At 41.3% G+C, this 23,149-nt stretch overlaps 1 protein-coding gene across 1 annotated transcript; it reads right to left on the bottom strand.

Moving 5' to 3' along the window:
* Positions 1–885: 885 nt before the first annotated feature.
* On the bottom strand, positions 886–22,466 carry irf8 (interferon regulatory factor 8). Its single transcript, XM_068049119.1, has 9 exons — positions 22,062–22,466; positions 21,663–21,849; positions 19,871–20,054; positions 18,669–18,754; positions 13,125–13,230; positions 11,233–11,286; positions 10,659–11,045; positions 6,071–6,189; positions 886–5,914 (listed from the first exon to the last, which is right to left on the bottom strand). Exons 1-9 carry the CDS (start codon positions 22,067–22,069, stop codon positions 5,726–5,728), a joined length of 1,320 nt encoding a protein of 439 aa, XP_067905220.1. The 5' UTR covers positions 22,070–22,466; the 3' UTR covers positions 886–5,725.
* Positions 22,467–23,149: the final 683 nt, after the last annotated feature.

The raw sequence follows: 23,149 nt of genomic DNA, 5'->3' as shown, positions 1-23,149 counted from the left end.
CGGGAGACATCCATCGATTGAAAAGCCGGTGACAATCCCGCCTCCGCCTGGCCTGGGAATCCGATCCGCATTTTGCAGTCCCCAAGCCTTTAATTGGTCTGAGGCGGGACTTGGAACTCATTGAGGCAGGAAATCCTGCCAATCAGAGGGCCGGCAGCTCTGTCCCAGCAGTGCCACTGGGAGCGGGCCCCAGTGAGGCAGTGGTGGTCGATTGGGGGGGATGGGCGATGTGCTGGGGGTGGTTGGGGCAGCGGGGGCGCCCTCCGTCGGGCACAGGGCCCCCCCAGGCCATCAGAGAGCCGCCTGCTTTTCTCAGGCAGCTTCTCTCGGGCCTGGGCCACCCGACCAGCCACAGGTAAAATCCCCGTGACGGCAGGCGGAGTCCGTTAGGTGGCCATTAAGTTGCTACTTAAGGGCCTTGATTGGCCTTGGGCAGGCAGGCCATTTTCTGTTGCTGCCGCCCTGCGTAAAGTGGCAGCGGAGGCAGGTTGGGAAGGGCCCCCTGAGCCTGCTCCATTTTACGCTCTCCCCCTCCCCCCACCTTCCTGCTGTTTGAGGGGTGGGGAGCATAAAATTCCGGCCATGTTCAGACATCTTGATTTTTATCCTCAGTCTGTTACCAAATCATGTGCATTGAGAATTTGGTTGAGTAGATGCTTTGAGATACAATTTGACTATCTATTTTGTCAGGGGTTCTGGTAATTTACTATTATGTACACAAATAAAACCACACACTTAAGAAATGCAATAATCAAAAAGCAATTATACCTCAATACAAATAGAATTCCTCAGTTTCACTACTTTAAGCCAGTGAATTATGTGCAGTCTTTTCATTCGCAAAGTACAAGAATTCAAGAAATGGAGGTATAGTTTGGAAATAACAACCTTTATTTACAGAATTCTCTTTACAGAAAAAATAAAAATATCTTTGTTATACTCATCAGAAATTCTTAATATACAAGGTAGTAAATAATTCATATCTCATAACAAATTGGGACAAAAACTTGGAATATCCCAATATCAATCGTGTGGTTGGTTATGATGCATTTGACATACAAATGTTTAAAACAAGTATCTTCTGCTGTCACTCTGCATTGAAATGCAGCCTATCTGGAGCCAGGAAATTACCAGGGCTTAATTCTATCCCTTCCCACCCCACATCATTCCCAGTCTGTTTAAAGCAACTTCCAGCCAAGGTGCAGAAGTTAATAGAAGATTTGGACCTACAACCCTGGATGTAAAATCACCGGTAGACAATTTTAACACTGCAACAAGGGGATGAGTGAGACATAAGGAAATTGGAGCTAATTCCCTCAATATTCCTTCTGAACAGACTGTTAAAAGTTTATGCATTTTTTTATTTCTAAGACTTCCTGACACCAACAAAAAGGTCTATCTACATAAAGTTTATTTCAAAGCATATTTACTAACCAAATTGTACATCATCAGAGCAAGGGTCAAACAGAAACACAATCTGCAAGCCCCTTTAAATAATCAGAGGTACTTACAACTTACAAATGGATGCCAAAGTAGCTAATGTTTCCTCCACTGTATTTAAATAAAATTTTATACATGCTCTTGATGGAGACGGACAAACAGAGCGCAATTGGCACATAAACTTGCACTTTACAAAGAACAGGATCATTTTAATATTATTTCTGAAAAATCAGACCCCAAATATGTTTTACAAAAAAGTTAAATTCACATTCATGCACATTATGAAACATAATTGATACCTAGGAGGGAGATAAAGGTCAGATATAATAAATGTTTACCTCAGACGGTGAATGCTGATCGCTTTGTACAAACATGCACATAGGAAAAGGATGTTTTGGTTTTTTTTGTTTCTGCATTCTCATGAGTTTTCTACCTTCCTTTTTCTTGTTGGATCCTGACAAATGCATGGTTCCACAGGCGCATTGTACCTTGCATAAGTGGTCGATAGTTAAGTTTGAATCTTGATAGAGAAGTGTTAGCAAACTATTTGACTTGGGAAGCAGGTGGGGTGGGGGGTGGGTCATTGGACAATGATCAGGAACGTGGACTTGGCCAATTTCCCCTAAAATCAAGGGCGAGAAGGCCAGGTTTAGTGCCTATATTGCCACCGAGATCAATTAACTCAGCACAGACTGTGGATCAAACCTGGGGACTTTCTGTATGGTTCACCATTCACTTTCGAATCCACTGAGGCAGAGCCTATTGTTTCATGCTTTGGTCACCAGTCCAATTCAGAAGCTACATTTTCTTGCATTGAGGTTGGAAATGTTGGAGATGGAGAACAAAAAAGGGAGCAGCTTAAAGAAGTGAGTGTAAAAAATTAAATCTGAATATTAAGTGCTGAAAGCTGGATGTGAATAAGAAAGGAGGAGCAGTGTAATAATATTTTTAATATACAGTCATTCCTAATGATTCATGGTGAAGAAGTCAAGGTACTTTTTAGGAAGGAATGGCAAATAAAAGGACACCTGCATGATGCCAATACGAAATTGCCATTGTTATTGGGTATTTTTGAAGTCTAGGTACTTTCTGGGAGGGTGTGAGTGGCAATCTTATGATGCCAGCACAATAGAGACGCTGGATCTGACTAGTCAGTCAGTGTTGGACCAAAGCCATGTTTCAGCGTGTTCAACAGCAACACTACAGGTTAGTACAGGTAGTTTTAAAACAATTTGTGCATATAACCTAACTGAGAACATACTGGGCGATTCGAGCACACTGTAGCAGCTTTAATATTGCAGCACGAGTTTTGGGAGAGTAGTTTAAATGGAGCTGCTCAACCTTCAAGCGCAGATAGTGCAGTGATCCTGTAAACTGACTATACTGTGGGTCTCACTATTCAGCACTATGGCTGGTTATGACAGCAGTGTACACTGGTGAAGTACTTAGTGCACACGATGCAGTTGTCATGACATTGTCACTGCCAGAGTAGTGCATTTACTGGCACCTGTCTGATCAGAAGACTCAGTGACAATGGATCTTCCAAGCTGCTGGTCTGAGAATCAGGCCATTTAGCATCAACTATGCAAGGACCATGCATTGGGAGTCAGGACACAAGAACAAAAATTAAATATTTTCTCGCTCCCACATACATACACAAAACTATACAAAGTGTGTCAATGTATACACGAGTCACATAAAAAACTCTAGTCTCTTTGTGGCTGCATATTGGACACTTTAATTGCAACTAATGTTCAATGTTCTAAGCAATGATTCCCAAAATTTGTCCCATATATTATCATTACTGAGCAGATTGTCAGGGCGTTTTAGACATAGAAACCTAATACTAGTGCAAGCATTACTGTGAATTTGCAGCAATATTTAAATTGGATGTGGGTCTTCCAAGTTTGGTTACTCACTGAACCATGGCTAGGTCACTGTACCTTTTCTCTAACAGAAGTTAATACAGTTTTTACTTCTGATTTTAAAGGCAATGGATCTGTTTATTTGGCACTTTAACTGATGGATTAAGGGTTTGAGTATACTTTCTGACTGGAATTGTTGCTGTACAATTTAGGGCCTATAAATATATGATAGTCACTAATAAATCCAATTCAGGAGAAACTCCTGTACACAAGACAGTGGTGAGAATGTGGAACTTGCTACCATAGGGAGTAGTTAAGGCACATAGCATAGGTGCATTTAAGTGGTAGCTACATAAGCACGAGGGAGAAGGAATAGAAAAATATGTTGATAGGGTGAGATGAAGTAAGGTAGGAGGAGGCTCGTGTGGAGCATAAACACCAGCATAGATCTGTTGGGCTGAATGACCTTTTCCTGTGCTGTAGGTTCGATGTAATACTTATACTTAATGTGTCCACACTAAACTCCTGTATCTGTTTCTTATCTAAACAGAAACATCAATACACATGCTAAATACATGCACAAAAGGAATACAGTCCAAGTGCATTTAGTGTTTGTACATGGACAACACTGGTCAGAAAATAAACACGTCATTTTCATGTAATCTTCAATTTAGCACTTTGAATCTATAAAATTAGAGTGAAAATTAAGATAATCCATCCACCACTGATGAAACTGATAGCCAATGAATGTCAATATTTTAATAATCGTATTTTAAGCCCATAGAGTTTCAGAGTAGCTCGCATCAGCCAATTTAGGGATTGAGGGAAAGGCTTTACAAAATTTAAATGATGGATTTACTGTGAGGTGATGTACAATGTGGGGTGGGTGGGTCTAGCAACATCACATGACTTGGAGGGGAGGAGGAGAAGTAGTCTCCAGTGCAGAACAAGGTGTGGTGTTCTTAACAGCTACGGTCGAAACTACCAACAATTCCTTGGCCAACAAGTTATTTGCTCCTAGGTTTTCAGCAGTTAACATACTTTATTATTTTACTGCATGGGCTCACTAGCAAAATGAATTAAGCTTGAAGTATATTTGTGGTGGTTTTAGCAGATAAAATGGAAGAGATAAACTTGTACCGTTTGGTTAAATAGGATATACTGAGTGTGTAATTACACAAACCAGTCCAATACTAAAAGAAGATATCAGTTTTGATACCCGCTTTGTGCCCAGAAACTTGGGCACCTAAATCTAGGCTGACACTTCACTGAGTGAGTGCTGCAATTGTGGAGGTGCTGTCTTTCAGATGAAATGTTCAACTGAGACTCTGTCTGCCCTCTCAGGTGGATGTAAAAGATCCCATGACATTGTTTCAAAAAAAGGGCAGAGGGGCTCTCCTTGGTGTTCTGATTAATGCTTATCCCTCAATCTCTAAAACATTACTGTTTGTGGGAGCTTGCTGCACACACATTGGCTGCTGTGTTTCCTACATTACAACAGTGACTATGTTTCAAAGAAAAAACGTACTTCATAGGCTGTAAAGCACTTTGAAATGTCCTGAGGTCATGAACATATAAACATATAAACATACGAACATACCAATTAGGAGCAGGAGTAGGCCACTCGACCCTTCGAGCCTGCTCCACCATTCAATAAGTTCATGGCTGAACTGAATTCTCCACATTTCCACCTATCCCCGATAACCTTCCAGCCCCTTGCTTATCAAGAATCTATCTACCTCCGCCCTAAAAAAGGTGCTATATAAATGCAAGCCTATTTTAAGTCAAATATCTCTACAGAAATATGCTAATTTGTGCTCAACTCAAGCTGCATTTCTGCTTTCACAACTACCATCGGTAGCTGCTGTCAAATATTACAAAGGTAACTGCACAACCTAATATCTAAGATTGCAGCTTATACAACCATACTGCCTATTTTCTTTAAAAGCTAAAATGGTAACAAAATTGTGTGGCAACTTGTACAGAGGTGCAATTTATAAACTAGATTTATGGTAATTTTTTCAATCCATTAAAATAAATCTGTGCAACTCCCTTTTAGATATCCATTATTCTATATATAATAAATAGTTCTTACATAGTAAGTGTCATGACAGTAATGAACAGTATTTCAGGTAGATGCCTGTTCAGTGCTTCATTCTATGAACTCCTATTGGTAACTCCTATAAATTGGTTTTCACAGTGAAAAATAAACTTGTATAAAATATGATAATTTTACAAAATGCAATATTGTTACAAAAATATTAATTGCAGTGCAAAGCGGCATTCAGCCAATGAGAATGATTAGAGATTCAGAGTCCCTTAGCAACAAGATTGACAACAGCAAAGAGCATTTTTCTTTTAATGCCACCAACTTACACAAGAGTCTTTAGGTCACTGAAGCGGAGATTTTGTGTTTATTATTTTCAGCTTATTTGCTGGTTTTCACTGAAGGCAGGTCTTGGGTATCCATAACTATTCATGCAAAGTTCATGAAGAATCCCGGATAATTTGTCCTCTGCTGTTTCATTGGAAATTTGAAGATGAATGTTGTTTTCGTAATTCCTTGACTGAAGTACTGCTTGCAAAATCTGTTTTGTTTTCACCTGCTCAATCTGCAGAATGAGCAGAAAAAAATTCCAATTTTGTTTTGTAACAACCATCTGAATAATCGTACATTGTTAAACAGGTCTTAAAATGTGCTTTGCATCATGCAGTTCAGGAATCTCATCTGTCCCTTCCCCCACCCCAAATGCCATTAATTTCTTTACCTCCACGATAATTAACTTTTTGTTGATGGGCTTCATGTCAGGAAATTCCTCTCCAAAGCATATAATCACTTTGTTATTCGGGAGCACGCATTGGGGGTTCTCATTGTAAAGTTGTAAAGCTGTAAGAGAGGTAGAATACTTTAAGACCGGATACCATTGTCACTACCACACTTCAAATTTAAGCTTAATTGGTTTTTGACTCTTTTGTGATGGATTTATATTCACTTACACCTGAAAGGATTTTCTATCCTTTCTAAATGCAGGTAATTCCAGTGTATACTGAAGATCACCAAACAAGTAGATAGTCCTCAGGCGACACATACTTAGCTTTGTTTAACTGCCCAAACAGGAGTGGTTGACCTCAATCCAGGTATGTTTTAAAGCATTATCGAATAGCACATCAGTCCTTTCTAGTGCTAGCTCTTTGTCTTCTATAGGCTTCTATCCTGGTTGTTTTATTTAATGTGAATCATTTGACTTATTCCAACCAAGGCTCAGGTTAATTGAGCCTTACTGGGTGGCCGCTGATAAAGAAAATATGGATTGTGAACTTGTGTTGCTTTAAGCACTGAATTTGGCTCCTGAAATTAATTTAGTGAGGGGGAATTGAATACCAGAGCAATCTCAATCATGACAATCCTTAGGAATCCAACTTGATGTTAAATCCATATTTTCATCCTGTTCCTTTTGATCCAGTTGGGCAGCACCATGGCATTACAACACTGTGTGTCATGGAATACTCAGACATTATTTATCTCCTCACATCCCATTCCTCATATAGAAACTTCCCAATCTTGGCCATGGGAAATGCAAATTGTGGCCAGGCACTTCTAGAGGAAAAGGAGGGAAATTAGAAAATGTGTCACCCGAGACAATTCTCATGGCAGCCTCAAAACAGCAACGCTGGTAGAGACCAGTGAATAGCTGTTCACCCTCTGAGCCCAGGTGCATAGACTGGAGACACTTACAGAAAGGGGAGAAAATTAAAATCTATAGGAGGAAGGATAATATATAGGACAATAGTAATTGATGAGACACTTTTCAGTTATTAACAAGCAAATCAAAAACACATTTGGTGCTAGAAAGCAGTATACATAGGAACAAGAATACTTGAAATAACCAGTACTGAAATTCTTCCCAAATACACAATCACAATGTGCCAGCGCAGAAACACACCATTTGGTTCATCAAGACTTTGTCACTGTTTCCGTCCGTTCTCCTTCGTAATCCTGAAGGCCTCTAGGAGTCAACCATTCAACTTTCTCAGCTCCACTGAAAGAGCCTTAAATTTTGAGACTTTTTTCTAACCGTAACCTGTTATCTTGGTGAATCTAAAGGCAATTTTTCCACTGCTTTTATATCCTTAATATATTGGGCGCCCAAAACTCAGTATTTGTTTTCAATAATTTTATTAGCGCTTTTTGAATCGGCTACTGTTAGAAAATTCATTGATAAGCCTCCTTTCTCTCTATAACACTGATGTTTATTGACATTTCTAAAAGTAATATTTCATACTCGGGAGAATCTACATAAAGCTTTACAAGGCATGAAGTCCTTAGAGTGTACCCCCCAAAGGATTAAGGCCAATGCTGTTCATCCACATGCAAGCACACAAAAAGGTGATGAGGAGTGCCTTTTAATACATCCCCAACTCCAAATCTGTACAATATGCAGATGGCGGCTGCCTATTTTTCCCTTTTCTTAAGTAGCAGGCAAAATGTCAGAATGAGTCAAGCAAGCAGTCTATTCACAAAAAGTGAAACAATTAATTTCTGACACAGTGGAGTAGAACAATACAAGTTATTGGTGGACATGAGTGTTCAGGGTCAAATTTTATACAAATATATGAGCCAAGACTGGAGTTACTGCAGCAAAACGAGGCAGAAATTTCTTTAAGAGTTCCTGTACCGGCCACTCACTTTTCATTGCCACTTCCAACATTTTCCAGCAGAAGTGGCATTGTGCATAACTATCCTTTTCCAAGCAGGAATCAGCATATTATAATTTCATACAAATGGGTGGCACAGTGGCGCAGTGGTTAGCACCGCAGCCTCACAGCTCCAGCGACCCGGGTTCGATTCTGGGTACTGCCTGTGTGGAGTTTGCAAGTTCTCCGTGACTGCGTGGGTTTTCGCTGGGTGCTCCAGTTTCCTCCCACAGCCAAAGACTTGCAGGTTGATAGGTTAATTGGCCATTATAAATTGCCCCTAGTATAGGTAGGTGGTAGGGGAATTAAGGGAAGGTGGGATGTGAGAGGGTAATGGGATTAATGTAGGATTAGTATAAATGGGTGGTTGATGGTCGGCACAGACTCAGTGGGCCGAAGGGCCTTTTTCAGTGCTGTGTCTCTAAATAAAATAAATAAATAAAATAGTACATCACAACGTATTTCCCCAACATTTTAGCAACACAGAGCACAAAGAGCTGGTTGTTTCCTCCTGGCATCCTGCACTTCTACAGCTGGCAGAGGGGCCCATTTAAATTTTAGAAGGAACAAACAGTCTGCGTGACTAGTCGCAGAATAAATTGATTGGAAGGCACTTTTTCCAACAAATAAAAAAACCAAAGCATTTGGCCTTTACACCCAGTTGCAGGCACCCAAGGCCTGTCACAGCCATTCCCTGATCACTCCCAGGCTGACTCCCAGAATTACGATCAGGTCAAAAGTATACTCCCATGGCAGCGGAACTACCACCCTGGCATAACAGCCAAGCAGAAAATCTAGGCTTTTTAAAAAGAAATATAACTACCATAATGCCCACACTACTTGCTCTATTTCAGAAATGATTTTAAACCCGAGCTCACTAACACCCAATGACAGCTCTCAGCTAACGATCTCTTATTTTTGTTAATTTTAATGAGTGTAATATAACTGGTATAGAGTCCTGTAATGACTATAAATGTGGAAAACAATATCACAAAAACAAAACAATTACCATTCTATAATGCAACAGCACCTTCATTATATCACTCAGATTCATTAACTTGCACAGATTCATTCACCACCAACACTTACACCCTCCGCCACCGGCGCACAGTGGCAGCATCTACAAGATACACTGCAGCAACTCGCCAAGGTTCTTTTGAAAACACCTTCCAAACCCACAACATCTACTGCCAAGAAGAGCAAAGGCAGCAGATACATGGGAACACCACCATCTGCAAGTTCCTATCCAAGCCACATACCATCCTGACTTGAAACTATATTGCCGTTCCTTCACTGTCGCTGGGTCAAAATCCTGGAACTCCCTTCCTAACAGCACTGTGAGTGTACCTACCCCACATGGACTGCAATGGTTCAAGAAGGCAGCTCACCACCACCTTCTCAAGGGAAATTAGGGATGGGCAATAAATGCTGGCATAGCCAGCGATGCCCACATCCCAAGAAAGAATTTTTTAAAAATCCAACATAGATTATGGTTCCCTCGCTAATTGAGAAACTAAATAAAATACCTTTGGGGTGAACTTACTGAGCAGCAGTAGCATGCCTTTACTTAAATTCCTCTGATATTTTAACAAAGGTGTTAACACATTTGTTTGAAACATTAGTCTGTTGTTATCACAGCGTGATTTGTCTCTATCTCTATAACACATCTCTCACTCAAATTCTATGGTATAACACAAAAGGTCTAAATTCCAATCCCGAAAATCACTTACAAATGCTTAATGAGCTCATACAATAGTCCTGTGTGCCATTTTATGTGAGTTTAATACTTTTAATAACAGGTTAGCCCATGCAGAAAAACAGTGGTACGTAGGAATAGCATACAAAGTGATGGGTGAAAATTTCTACCCCATCTTGGTAACGTCTTCCACTGTGCTGAAAAATGTGTGGGTGTGAACATTAGCTGAGAGCAGGATCAGGTCTAGTTGCGAGGACGTCTGCAGTCAAACAGCCCAATGTTTATTTTCTAAGTATGCATCTGAAGAATGGGCATTTGGACAAGGTACCAGAGGGCTATCTATGGCACCATGCCCTAATACAGATCAGTGCCTTCATGCTGAAGACTATCGAATCAGGATGATGTACATTGAAATATGTATCTCTGTTCCAAGAACAGTATTTGGCCAGAATAATACCTGCCTCTTAGTTAATCACTCCCAAAAGATGAAGTCCCGTTCATCCATCACCTCTGTGCTCGCTGATATACATTGGCTCCCAGTCCAGCAATGCCTCAACTTTATAATTCTCATCCTGGTTTTCAAATCCCTCCAATGACCTCACCCCTTCCAATCTCTATTACCTCCTCCAGCCCTACAACCCTCAGAGATATATGCGCTCCTCCAATTCTGGCCTCTTGCACATCCCTGATTTTCATTGCTCCACCACTATATACCTTCAGCTGACTAGGCCCGAAGATCTGAAATTTCTTCCTTAAACCTGTCTGCCGCTCTCACCTCCTTTAAGAGGCTGCTTAAAACCTGCCTCTTTGACCAAGCACTTGCTCACCCATCCTAATATCTCATGTGACTCGGTGTCAAAGTTTGTTTGATAATGGTCTTGTGAAACACCTTAGGATGCTTTACTATGTTAGAAGGTGCTAGATAAATGCAACTGGTTGCAGATAATAACAGCTGTAGTACAAACCTTGCAAAAATTGCTTTGTGTCAAATAGCTTCACTATCGCATCTCTCTCCAGCTTGTTCGGCCTGTCAGCAAAAGGTGCACAGGGGCCACTCCAGAAAACCCTGCCTTGGCAGAGCCTTTTGATATAGATGCCTTCGTTGTTGCTGAGTAACAGCACCCCACGCTCAAGGTGAGTTAAGAGTTTATTTGTAACTTGCTGTTGCCGAGGGTTCATAATCTTGCTTGTAGGTGGGAACAGAACCTGCTCCATGCTTTCCGGCCCAAATATGGCCTCATTGTTGACGGGAGCATGACGTACGGTGATTCTACAGCCATCAGACCGCCGTACAGGAACCCGGGACATTGGAAGTCCTCCATAGTAAAATGTGACAATCATTTGGCAATACCCTAGAGAAAGACAACATTTTCAAAAAGAGGGATTACAGATTCAAATTACCTGAGTCCCAAGGCCTACAAAGCAGAATTGATCAACCCCTCTTGTGTAAAACTAGTGCGTAATGATCTGCATCCATAACAGAATCTTAATGAAATCATAAACAAAAGAGATGAACAGTAATGATTATGCTTCTGGTACCTGAATTGGGTTGCATGGGTCCAAAGTTATTGGCATAATACAGCATTGAAGAATCTGTAATCACAGAAAGGAAAAGATATAGGCATTCTTCTGAAATGATGCAGGCTGAAGAAACACAGATAGAAAGAAAGCATTTTCTATTTAACCTTTTGCACCCCTGGGACGTCCCAAATGTTTAACGTCTATTAATAACTTTTGAAGTATAGTCACGATTATTGTTCGGCATGTGCAATTTGCACAAGGTCAAGGTCCCACAAACAGTAATGACATAAATGCTCTGTTAATCTGTTTTAGTTATGTTGGGAGTTCTCAGTAAGGCAACATCAAACAATACAAAAGCTTTTATATTGAAATACTCAACAACAACAAAAATAAACAGAGGGAGGTAGATTTTGACTTTGTGCAATAGTGTAAAAGGGGCAATGACAAGTCGGAAGCTCATTTTACATCACTCCCAATTCTTGTTTCCATTGACTTCCATTGGGAATAAAAATCAGGAGTGATGTAAAATGAGCTGCTGACTCACTATCACCCATTTTACACTACTGACAAAGTCAAGACATTATCAGAGTTGGGCGGCACAGTGGCGCAGTGGTTAGCACCGCAGCATCACAGCTCCAGCGACCCGGGTTGAATTCTGGGTACTGCCTGTGTGGAGTTTGCAAGTTCTCCCTGTGTCTGCGTGGGTTTCCTCCGGGTGCTCCGGTTTCCTCCCACATGCCAAAGACTTGCAGGTTGATAGGTAAATTGGCCATTATAAATTGCCCCTAGTATAGGTAGATGGTAGGGAAATATAGGAACAGGTGGGGATTTGGTAGGAATATGGAATTAGTGTAGGATTAGTATAAATGGGTGGTTGATGGTCGGCACAGACTCGGTGGGCCGAAGGGCGTGTTTCAGTGCTGTATCTCTAAACTAAAACTAAACTAAACTAAACATGTAATGTACTGCTAGAGGCAAAAAAACTGCAATCTTAAGGGATGTGGGTTTGTCGGTTCTTTCTTGACGACTTAACTAAATTGGGCTAAATGGCCTTCCTCATCCATAAATACCACACAAACAAAATGGGACCAAAGCATCATTCTGGCTTTTCTCATTCTTCCCTATCTTGTACAATCTACAGGCCCTGAAATTATGCAGTAAGATTCGAGTATGTGACATTCACATATTCATCTATTTTTCTTATTTATTCATTCATGGGATGTAGGCATTGCTGACATTCCTAATTGTCCTTGAGAAGGTGGTGGTGAGCCTGGTGGTGAATCTGAAATTCCTCTGCATTATGTCTCCTCTTTAAAGAGAAGTGAAAGGAATTTCAAACAAACACACTAAATGTTCATGTCCTATTATCCTACACTGTAACTTTATGGTCACAGGCTGTTAAAACACAAACTTTACATTTCCTAAGCACTGCTTCTTGACTGCTCCCTTCTCCTAATTCTGTCCAACTCTGATAGGGTGCAAGACTAAGTGTAAGACACTAAGGGCTCTCAGCTCTGAGTCGCCTATGTTAGTCTAGAATTTTCTGGATTGTTTACTGCAACCATGAGTGGAAGGTTCAACGCAAGTCATTTTCAGATATTTTCAGAAATTTTCCGACACTAATGGGGATTCCAACGAGAATCTCTACGATTTTTATTTGACTTTTCTTGAGTGAGTATGTGTTATTTTCCTGCTGTTTTATAATGGTTCCTTAAAGTTTATGATTTTTTGTTCTTTGAAACAACATTATTCCCCAGAATGGAGATTCTGACCCACTACCTAGTCTATCAGAATCCCACTAATGGGCCATATCCAATGATATCCCTTTTCAAAAAGCAAAGCAAATTGAGAAAAATAAATAGTTGGCTAGCCCAATAATAAAAAGGGGAAAAAAAAGTGTCTTGTTTTACCCTCAATGGTTTGCCGTCCCCACCAGTCTTGCTGTGGTTGACTTGTACAGTCCTCCTGTGGTGGAGAATGACTTCTCTTTATTATCCCATTATAATCCACAATAACCTGCAAAATGTATAAAAAGATATAATTATCATACCAAACTTCTAAATGGTAGACTAGTTTGTTTATCAGTCCATATAGACATGCGCGATGCCAATATCATCACCCTCTATAAAAACAAAGGTGACCACGGTGACTGCAACAACTACCGTGGAATCTCCCTGCTCAGCATAGTGGGGAAAGTCTTTGCTCGAGTCACTCTAAACAGGCTTCAGAAGCTGGCCGAGCGCGTCTACCCTGAGGCACAGTGTGGCTTTCGTGCAGAGAGATCGACCGTCGACATGCTGTTCTCCCTTCGTCAGATACAGAAGAAATGCCGTGAACAACAGATGCCCCTCTACATTGCTTTCATTGATCTCACCAAAGCCTTTGACCTAGTCAGCAGACGTGGTCTCTTCAGACTACTAGAAAAGATTGGATGTCCACCAAAGCTACTAAGTATCATCACCTCATTCCATGACAATATGAAAGGCGCAATTCAACATGGTGGCTCCTCATCAGAGCCCTTTCCTATCCTGAGTGGCGTGAAACAGGGCTGTGTTCTCGCACCCACACTTTTTGGGATTTTCTTCTCCCTGCTGCTTTCACATGCGTTCAAGTCCTCTGAAGAAGGAATTTTCCTCCACACGAGATCAGGGGGCAGGTTGTTCAACCTTGCCCATCTAAGAGCGAAGTCCAAAGTACGGAAAGTCCTCATCAGGGAACTCCTCTTTGCTGACGATGCTGCTTTAACATCTCACACTGAAGAGTGCCTGCAAAGTCTCATCGACAGGTTTGCGGCTGCCTGCAACGAATTTGGCCTAACCATCAGCCTCAAGAAAACGAACATCATGGGGCAGGACGTCAGAAATGCTCCATCCATCAATATTGGCGACCACGCTCTGGAAGTGGTTCAAGAGTTCACCTACCTAGGCTCAACTATCACCAGTAACCTGTCTCTAGATGCAGAAATCAACAAGCGCATGGGAAAGGCTTCTACTGCCATGTCCAGACTGGCCAAGAGAGTGTGGGAAAATGGCGCACTGACACGGAACACAAAAGTCCGAGTGTATCAAGCCTGTGTCCTCAGTACCTTGCTCTATGGCAGCGAGGCCTGGACAACGTATGTCAGCCAAGAGCGACGTCTCAATTCATTCCATCTTCGCTGCCTCCGGAGAATACTTGGCATCAGGTGGCAGGACCGTATCTCCAACACAGAAGTCCTCGAGGCGGCCAACATCCCCAGCTTATACACACTACTGAGTCAGCGGCGCTTGAGATGGCTTGGCCATGTGAGCCGCATGGAAGATGGCAGGATCCCCAAAGACACATTGTACAGCGAGCTCGCCACTGGTATCAGACCCACCGGCCGTCCATGTCTCCGCTTTAAAGATGTCTGCAAACGCGACATGAAGTCCTGTGACATTGATCACAAGTCGTGGGAGTCAGTTGCCAGCATTCACCAGAGCTGGCGGGCAGCCATAAAGGTGGGGCTAAAGTGTGGCGAGTCGAAGAGACTTAGCAGTTGGCAGGAAAAAAGACAGAGGCGTAAGGAGAGAGCCAACTGTGTAACAGCCCTGACAACCAATTTTTTCTGCAGCACCTGTGGAAGAGTCTGTCACTCTAGAATTGGCCTTTATAGCCACTCCAGGCGCTGCTCCACACACCACTGACCACCTCCAGGCGCTTACCCATTGTCTCTCGAGACAAGGAGGCCAAAGAAGATAGACAACAGCCTGTACTATGTTCTAACTCCATTTCTGATTCTCAAATTGATGTCAAGTTTTGTTATTTAACAATAAATTATACAAATCCAAAGTATTATATAAAGGATAGAATGTATGAGTTTGAAAAGAGGAATATATTATGCTCACCTACTCTGATCTACTTTTCCGCTGCCATCTAACTTTGCTTCCACTGAAGACTACGTTTAGTTTTAAATCCATGTGTAATGCCATGGGAGATTAATTCGGGAAAAGGAAAAATACTGACTAGCATTTATAAGGTTACTTATCACAGCTTCAAACATTAAATATACAATTAATTACAAATTACAAATACAGCAGCATTTTGTGCAATGAATAACTAGGTAATCCACTATTTTGGTGTGGTTGGTTGAGGGAATAATGTTGGACAAGGGAACTCTTCTTCGAATGTCATCATGGGATCTTCAGTGTCCACTTCAACAAGTAATCACCTCAGTTTAATATCACATCCAAAGAGCAACAATTCTAACAATGGTGCACTCCCTCAGTGTCAGTCTAGGATTATATACTCAAATCCTTGAAATGGGCCAGGAATCCTGAAAATGCATGACTGAGAGCCTGAGCCAAACTAATATGTATATGGAATCTTAATCAAACACTCCCTGTAAATGTGCTTCTATCACATTTTTTTTACATAATGTATATTCACATTATTAGAAAATGTGAAATTAAAAATGAAATCTGATTTTAAAACATTAATCTTGCATTGCATAGTGTATAAATAAATTGAGCTTGACATTACATCTATCTTGAATATAATATGCACTGTGAGAAATGACTATTAAAAGGTTAGCAACTTAGACTTGTGGTCCAAAATTGGGACTCCACTGCCAGCACACAATCCTGCTCAAATGAACATGACAGTTAGAAAACTGAGAATGTAAGTGAACTGCTGGGGAAAAAAAAATCAAGTGAACCACAACTCAAGGACACTGACCTCGCAATTTTGAGGCTGTAGCCTTCTTCCCTATTTATGCTGCTGAGTGACAGTGTTAAAAGGCTCTTGCTGTTTGGAGTTCATCTCTCCTTTATGTTTAAATGCTATACCACCAAGACAGAGGAAAAACACAAGCTGGTTTCATCAAAATAATTGTCCTTGCTGGCCAGCCAGCCAGCCTTCTACCCATTCACTTCTGTCTTAGCTACCTTTCAGCTGGTTTCAATGGGATCTACACTTTGCCATAGCTTGAGTGAGGGGTACAAGAAAGGGGAAGATTAAAAAGGAGAGCATTACACAAATTTCACACTGGCACATGAGGAGGCTTTTCTTTGTCCCTTATTTGAAACAAATCAAAAAGGGAGTCAAGGAAAAAAAAAGTGATTAAAACTCTGACGGTTATCTAGGGATAGAAGCAGGATGTGAGAGGGGTTGCAACTGCCATGTTAAAAGGAGAAGGGCTCACCTTCATGAAAAAGATTCTGGCAAACCTTTCTCTCAGTGTTGGAACTCATGGTCATGTCATTCCCTCATGGTGTCAGGCTATTGTCCTTCTACAAACAATTTTCCAAGTGATTTTTCACAGAAACAGTGGTCTTAAGATTTGCTGCCACAGTGAATGTTGGTGGGAACTCTGACTTTATACAGCACAGGTCAAGCAAGAAGCACTATCAAAGGGCTTTGTGAATGGTCTATATCTATACAAGTTCAGTGTTTCAAATGCTGATGACTCTGCATAATGCAAACTCGCACTGCTTTACATCATGATCAGTGCAAGGGTAAATTCAGTTTTAATTGGTTCTATTACTTATATACAAGTCTTGCCAATGGTTACCCGAGCAGTTCATTACTGACTGTTCAGTTTAGAAACAAGTCAGAAGAATGAGGATGGCCTAGGTTAGATTCTAAGGGCTGGATTTTATGCAGGAGGTGGGGCTCCCGGCACTGGGCCGAAAAGATTGGGGGGGACCCCGCTTCTGCATTTTTTCTGACCTCTGGAGTGATCCTCCAGTCTTTTGGGGTCAAAGTTTAAGGAGGTGGAATCCCCATCCCTTTAAAGACATAATAGGGACCGGGATCCCGCCTCCAAGAGCTGCCAGCCAATCAGAGGGCTGGTAGCTCAAGAGTACTGGCAGCGCCACCGGGAGCGGTGGCCAATGTCAATACTGCAGAAGCGGCGGACCCGGGCCCAGCATTGGAACTCCGGACCCGAGGTAGGTGAGGTGGTGTCACCGGGGCTGGTCTGGAAGGCCTCGGCAAGGGGGAGTTGGGGGGGGGGGTGGGAATGTGGGCTTTCGGTCCAGGGGGAGGGGGGACCCGAGGGGTACATTGGTTCAGACAGGGCGGGGGAGGTTGCTTTCTCCGTGGGCCAAGAATTGCCCACGATGGAGGGACTGTGCACCCCCCCCACACAAGCCCGCAAGATGGGTGTCTGGTTTTCCAAGGCGTCCTCCCTGCGTGGCGGAGGCCCCCCCGCTGCTGGTAAGATCCCAGCGATGATGGGAACAGGCCCGTAATTGGTCATCAATAGGCCACTTAAGGGCCTCAGTTGGCCTCTGGGCAGGAAGGCTGACATCGGCCTATCCCACCCCCAGGAAGATGGGGCCCAGCAATCTGGCATCAGGTTCCGTTGGTGGCCGCTGCCACTCAGATTCTCCAGCCTGCCTCACCATGGAACCTGATGTTGGGCTGAGAACAAATTCCAGCCCTAGATGTGTGCTGCATTAATTGTTCACAGCTAGGATTTTAGTAGGGATGCCTCAATTGCTCCTGGCCTAGAGGAGGAAAAGAAAATAATCAGCCAGATTCCCTGGTCCCGTGACTCTTGTTGGAATGTCATCAGGGTAGGGACAGGATCGAACTGTGATGCTCTCCCACAATCCCACAGTGCATTCCCACATGAAGAATGGCCACTTGGACAAAGAATCACAGACTGGCCATTGTTTGGGGAAATCATACCCTAACATGAGTCAGTACCTTTAAGGGATGATGACAGAAAATTGGACTGACTAAAAGGAAAACCTTTTGATCAGAAAACTAAAAATGTTTGATATAAAACATCGCTATTGTTATCGTTCATCATTCAACATTTATTTCTTGCCAGAAAATACTTTCATTACTCGCGTATGTGTTGAGAAGTTATCCATCATTCAGGTACAATGTTAAATCATCTGCCTGTTCTGCTTCAGGTAAACACCTTTCAAGAACAGTGAGGCTTCCCAGTATGTTGACCAACATTTTTCCTTCAATCAATAGTAGCAAAAACAGACTAATTGATCATTCATTTAACAGGACTGTTGGTGTACCTACATCCCAAGGACTGCAGCAGTTCAAGAAGGCAGCTCATCACCACCTTCTCAAAGGCAATTAAGAACGGGCAATAAATGCTGGCCCACCAGCGACGCCCACATCCCCCAAATGAATTTAAAAAATCTCATTTGCAGCTCATGTGACTAACTGATTCCTAAATTTACCCCCATAGGAATTGTGACTGCAGTTTGAAAAATTATTATTGGAGAGTGAAGTGGGTTGGGACATCCTGAGAGCCAAGATAAGGCCCTACATAAGTGCAAAATCTTTAATACACAGAATGATCTAGTAAAGGCAGCAACTAAACTATGCATATTACTACATACATTTGGATTGCATTGTATTCGGACTCAAGGAACAAAGTGACTTTATTCAGTTCACCGAGTGCCTTTCAAACTGACTGAAGCCTCAAAATATAAGAAAGGGGTAAAAAGAATGCAGTCACTTACCTCTTTCATAAGTTCATCTGAGCCAGATGGGCTGCAATCCATATCAGTGACATCACCTTGTTCATTGGAGTGATTGCCAAATTTACCTGTTTCAGAATGTTTAAAATCCATTTAGTTGATCGAATCAATAGGACACAGGATTCAGTCACTGTGATAAGAATGTGTTAATCAATGGAAGTATTTCGTGAAAGTGGTAGCATCAATATTAGCAGCAAAAAGGACTTATTTAAGGAAGTAAGTTTCTTATTTCCTATCCAAAGCTTTCAGGACAAGTTTTTAATGGGATAAGAATCATATCTTTATGCAAGAGTAGTTAATCCAACATTTCTGTTCTTTTTTCATTATTCACAAGAACAGAACTTCATGAACCAAAAGGTTAAATGTTTCCTTCAATTTAGCTGAACGTTCAAAGAAATTGTGCTGTGTTCTGCTTCATTTTATCAGCTTGACATTGCAGAAAGTTGAATGGAGGCTGGAGAGCCCAATACTTGCCTCCTGCCTGAAGTCATTACTGTAACTTCCTAAATAACTGCACACTTTCTACAAGCAATGTCTAGCTGTATAATGCTATCATATAATTGCATAATTCACTCCTACCAAAATCCTCTCTCTGCTGTTATGCCTCCAACAAAATAGGAAAAATTTTATACGTGTTAAATATTCATGCAATGAAAATACTGAAAATAAGAAACATAAATGAAACCAAAAGCAAATTATTTTCACATATCATACCCAAACTGCTACATTACAGCTATAAAGCTGTATGTACATCTTTATCCCCCAATGGATAGATAGGGCTTTATAGATGTCAATTATCTTTTATTCAGGGAAGGCATCAAGTTAATTCCAAATGATGAAGTTTATAAATGTATCTCTCCCTCATAAAAGTCATAATATGGGGCCAGAATAACTTATAAACAACTTTATTTTTAGTTCTCCCACTTCACCCCCACGACCACCACTCCCATCCCCCACCCCATGTCTAGTAATCAAATCTTTAAAAAAAAAAGCACTAGGATAAAGAAAGACACTTTGGAGTAGAGCAGTTCATCAAAATGTATCTTTCTCTTTCAGACGCTGAATGATTTCAGTCATGGCCTTTCTTTGTATCTAAACTTACAGGAGTACATGCATGAATTAGACTGGAATACACTGGAAATGCATCTAATATGTGTCTAACCTGCTGCATGGTTTACACTTACATTTCTGCTGTCCTTCAGGAACAATCCGATAAACTTTATATGGTTCTGAGATGTCGAGCTGTGAACGATCGGTTACTTCTTCAAAATCTGGACTTTTGTTGAGCGCACAACGAAGTCTTGTCTTCCATGTTGCAGGCTCTGCCTTCTCACCTTCTTTATATTTCCCTTTGAAGACAGCCCAAGCCTATAAATGCAATGCAGTATATAAACTATGACTTAGTAGATGAACTCAATAAACTAAGTGCTGGAAGCCATTAAAGTGTGCTTTATGTCTTTGTTAGAGCTAATGGTTGATCTCTACTCAACACAAAATGTGAATTTCTTTTTAACACACAGCTGAAGATATATGCTTGCTTTAATCTAGTCTCATACATTTGGAAATAAAATGATAAGATTCCTTCTCATCTACACCTGCATCTGGAGTCATTGCCCTTATTGTTATTGAGGCTGAAAAGCAAATCAACAAATCTGTCCAAGTGCTCTCTAGCTTCACAATAGTTCAAGTGAGTGTGGCAGACAGAAGCAAAGGGAACTTTGTATCGCAGATGCGACATAAGCATTTTGATTTATATCTTCCAGTACAAGCAACAAAAATACTCTTAGCATACTGTATCCACTTTTTAACTATATATTTTTACAACCTTAAATACTTCAGAAAGTTGTACCAAGTTAAAAAGTTTTGAAAAGTAAATAAGCAAACAGGAGCAAAAAAAAATCCAGTTATAGAGTAATTAAGTGTTAAAGGGTTATGGTGCCCTTCAACTAGAGATACTGCCTGAATGTACCTATATTTAAACTTGAACTTTAGTCCGAAACCTTTGAGTAGCTACCTATGCATTAGGCTAATTGCCATTTAATAATGTTGAGCATTGTACTGGAAGTGCTTTGGTCGCTGGGAGAAATCTCCCAAAGCCTGCACAGTCCTGTTTGGAGATGCCAAGGAATGGATCTATCAGTCCCTCAGACATGACACTTTTCTTTAAGAACATCTGTGACTTGTATAAATAATTTCTTTCTACAAACCAAATGCATATTTTAAGAAATGAGTTCATTGAAAGCTTAATATAGATCTTCACTAGTTCTAAGCATATTATACAGTTTCGTAATCATATTAAACTTTTTTTTTAAAAAAAAAGCTCTCTGCAGCAGCTAAAACTTACTGTAACACCTACTATATTTTCACAGTTTAACCACTTAAACCACTTAACTGATAAGACACCTTGAATCAGAATAAGTTGGTCAGGGCAGAGCAGACGGGCAAAATTTACCTCTATTTTCTAGACAACTCGGAAGTTAAGTTTAATTAATAGAAATGAGTTTCTCCCTCGTTAATGCAATATCTGTAAAAAAAAAAGTTAACTTTCTCAACTTTCAGAAAATAATCCCTTATAATTTACATTTTTAAAGTTTATTGTGCAAATTATTCTCCTACAATTCTGTACTGCAGCCCATCTTTCATTCAAAAACATCTGACAGCAGCTTGACTCTGAACTCAATGTCCCATGATACAAACAGGCCTCATAGTTAATGAAGCGAGAGGGTTTGCAGAGAGACACATGGAGCATCAACTTTGATTTTGAAATTTGACCAACTTCGTACATACAACTTGGGACCACAGCTGCATATCTCTAAAGTGCCTCCATGCCAACCAGATGTTCTACCTATTACCCTTCCCTACACTGTAGCCAAGTACTGGGATCCAATACTGTAAGTAGGAATACTACATTTTAAGAAGGGGGATCAGCAGGCTCTGCCTTTGGAGCATCGCAATCTGTGCCAAAAATCCTCGTACTTTGAAGATTGAAGCGTCCACCTCCTGGTTGTAGTCCTGTTTCCCGGCGTGTTTCCAGGGAATCCGAAAAGTGACTTTCTGCTCATCATCCCACACTAAGCCGGGGTACTGATCGCTGTCAATCTGGTCGATTAACCATTGCTTGAGACGGCGCATCCCAGTGTTGTTTTTATCGACCATTCCGATCCTGCAAGCCCAACATTTTAACCTATCAGTCTCAGCGATAAGGTACATAGGAGAAGGCAAAATAACAGCAAAAGTGGAAAAAACGATCTAATTAGTCCTATATAATAGGAAGTCTTCACCTGTACATTATTTAGAAACAAAACATAATTTTAAATGATATAGATGAAAAGTTTGTAAAGTTATTTCAAAGTTGCAATGGAAAGATTTGCTTACCCTTGCATAATCCCACAGCAGCTCCGTGCCAGGTATCAGTAATTGAGGACAATTACCTAATATTGGCGTCGTTTTCTCTTCTGGTTTCGTGACTACTGTTACCGTTCTTTCAATTGTCCGTTCAAAATGCTTGGCAAACAATACGGTTCACTCGAGGCTTGACGCGAAATTGGTGCGTTTATTTACCCGCAGGAAGGTGTGGCTATGCTTGGCGTCCCTTCAGTAACTGACATTGAAACTGACCAAACGTCTTATAAAAGTTTAGATGGCAGGGCCAATGAGATGAGAAGATAGGAGGGATTTCCTTCAAGTTCAACCTTTTACAAGAAATCAGATGGGTGTAAATAGCTGGAGTGACGATCTCCAGTGTTTTCTATTTCACTGTGCATTCCTGTGGAGTATCAGCACACTCTCCAAAGTTTATCACAGTAAACTTCGCCAAACAAACACACTTTATGTTACTTCGGATTCTCTTACGCTTTTAAATGGAGTGGTTATGACACGTGAGAGTGAGGGGGGATTTACTGAGCGGCGTGTAATGCTATTTAATTGGGGAATTTCCTAGGACCCGTACGCCTCCTCCTGTCCCATTGTAGTAATAGTATCGGGGGACCGAGAGTTTTTTCATTTCCAATTCCTTCGGACGCATGCATCATGTTTTTATGAATTCCCACTAAAATGTCCCCCCAATTGTGCAGCATTTATTTTCATTGAAAGCAGTGGACAGTTCCCATCCGGAGGTGAGGACTTTTTTCCTGACGTATTGAGCAGTGGTCAATGCACCAAAACCGATAACAGGAAGATGGGTCCTTGGGTAAATTTGATGATAAGTAAAGGCCATTTAGCCCATCCCTCTCGTGCATCAACTTTCCCACTGTTTTTTTTTAATCTGGATTGCCTTGATATTATTCATTCATGGGATGTGGCCATCACTGCCCAGGCCAGCATCTATTGCCCATCCCTAATTGCCCTTGAGAAGGTGGTGGTGAGACGCCTTCTTGAACCACTGCAGACCATGTGGGGTAGATACTCCCAGAGTGCTGTTAGGAATGGAGTTCCACGATTTTGACCCAGCCACAGTGAAGAAA

The sequence above is a fragment of the Heterodontus francisci genome, chromosome 17 (assembly GCF_036365525.1).
Source record: "Heterodontus francisci isolate sHetFra1 chromosome 17, sHetFra1.hap1, whole genome shotgun sequence".
In the NCBI taxonomy this organism is placed as follows: domain Eukaryota; kingdom Metazoa; phylum Chordata; class Chondrichthyes; order Heterodontiformes; family Heterodontidae; genus Heterodontus; species Heterodontus francisci.
The sequence above is the reverse complement of the archived record's forward strand: the minus strand, read 5'-3'. Positions and strand labels throughout refer to the sequence as shown.

What these genes read in the sequence shown, in the direction of transcription:
- irf8 (XM_068049119.1), bottom strand. An exon ending in CAGATGAACTTATGAAAGAG is followed by an intron (nt 13,231 to 18,668) that starts GTAAGTGACTGC and finishes TACATTTTGCAG; the next exon opens with GTTATTGTGGATTATAATGG. An exon ending in CACAAAGCAATTTTTGCAAG is followed by an intron (nt 6,190 to 10,658) that starts GTTTGTACTACA and finishes CCTCTCTTACAG; the next exon opens with CTTTACAACTTTACAATGAG.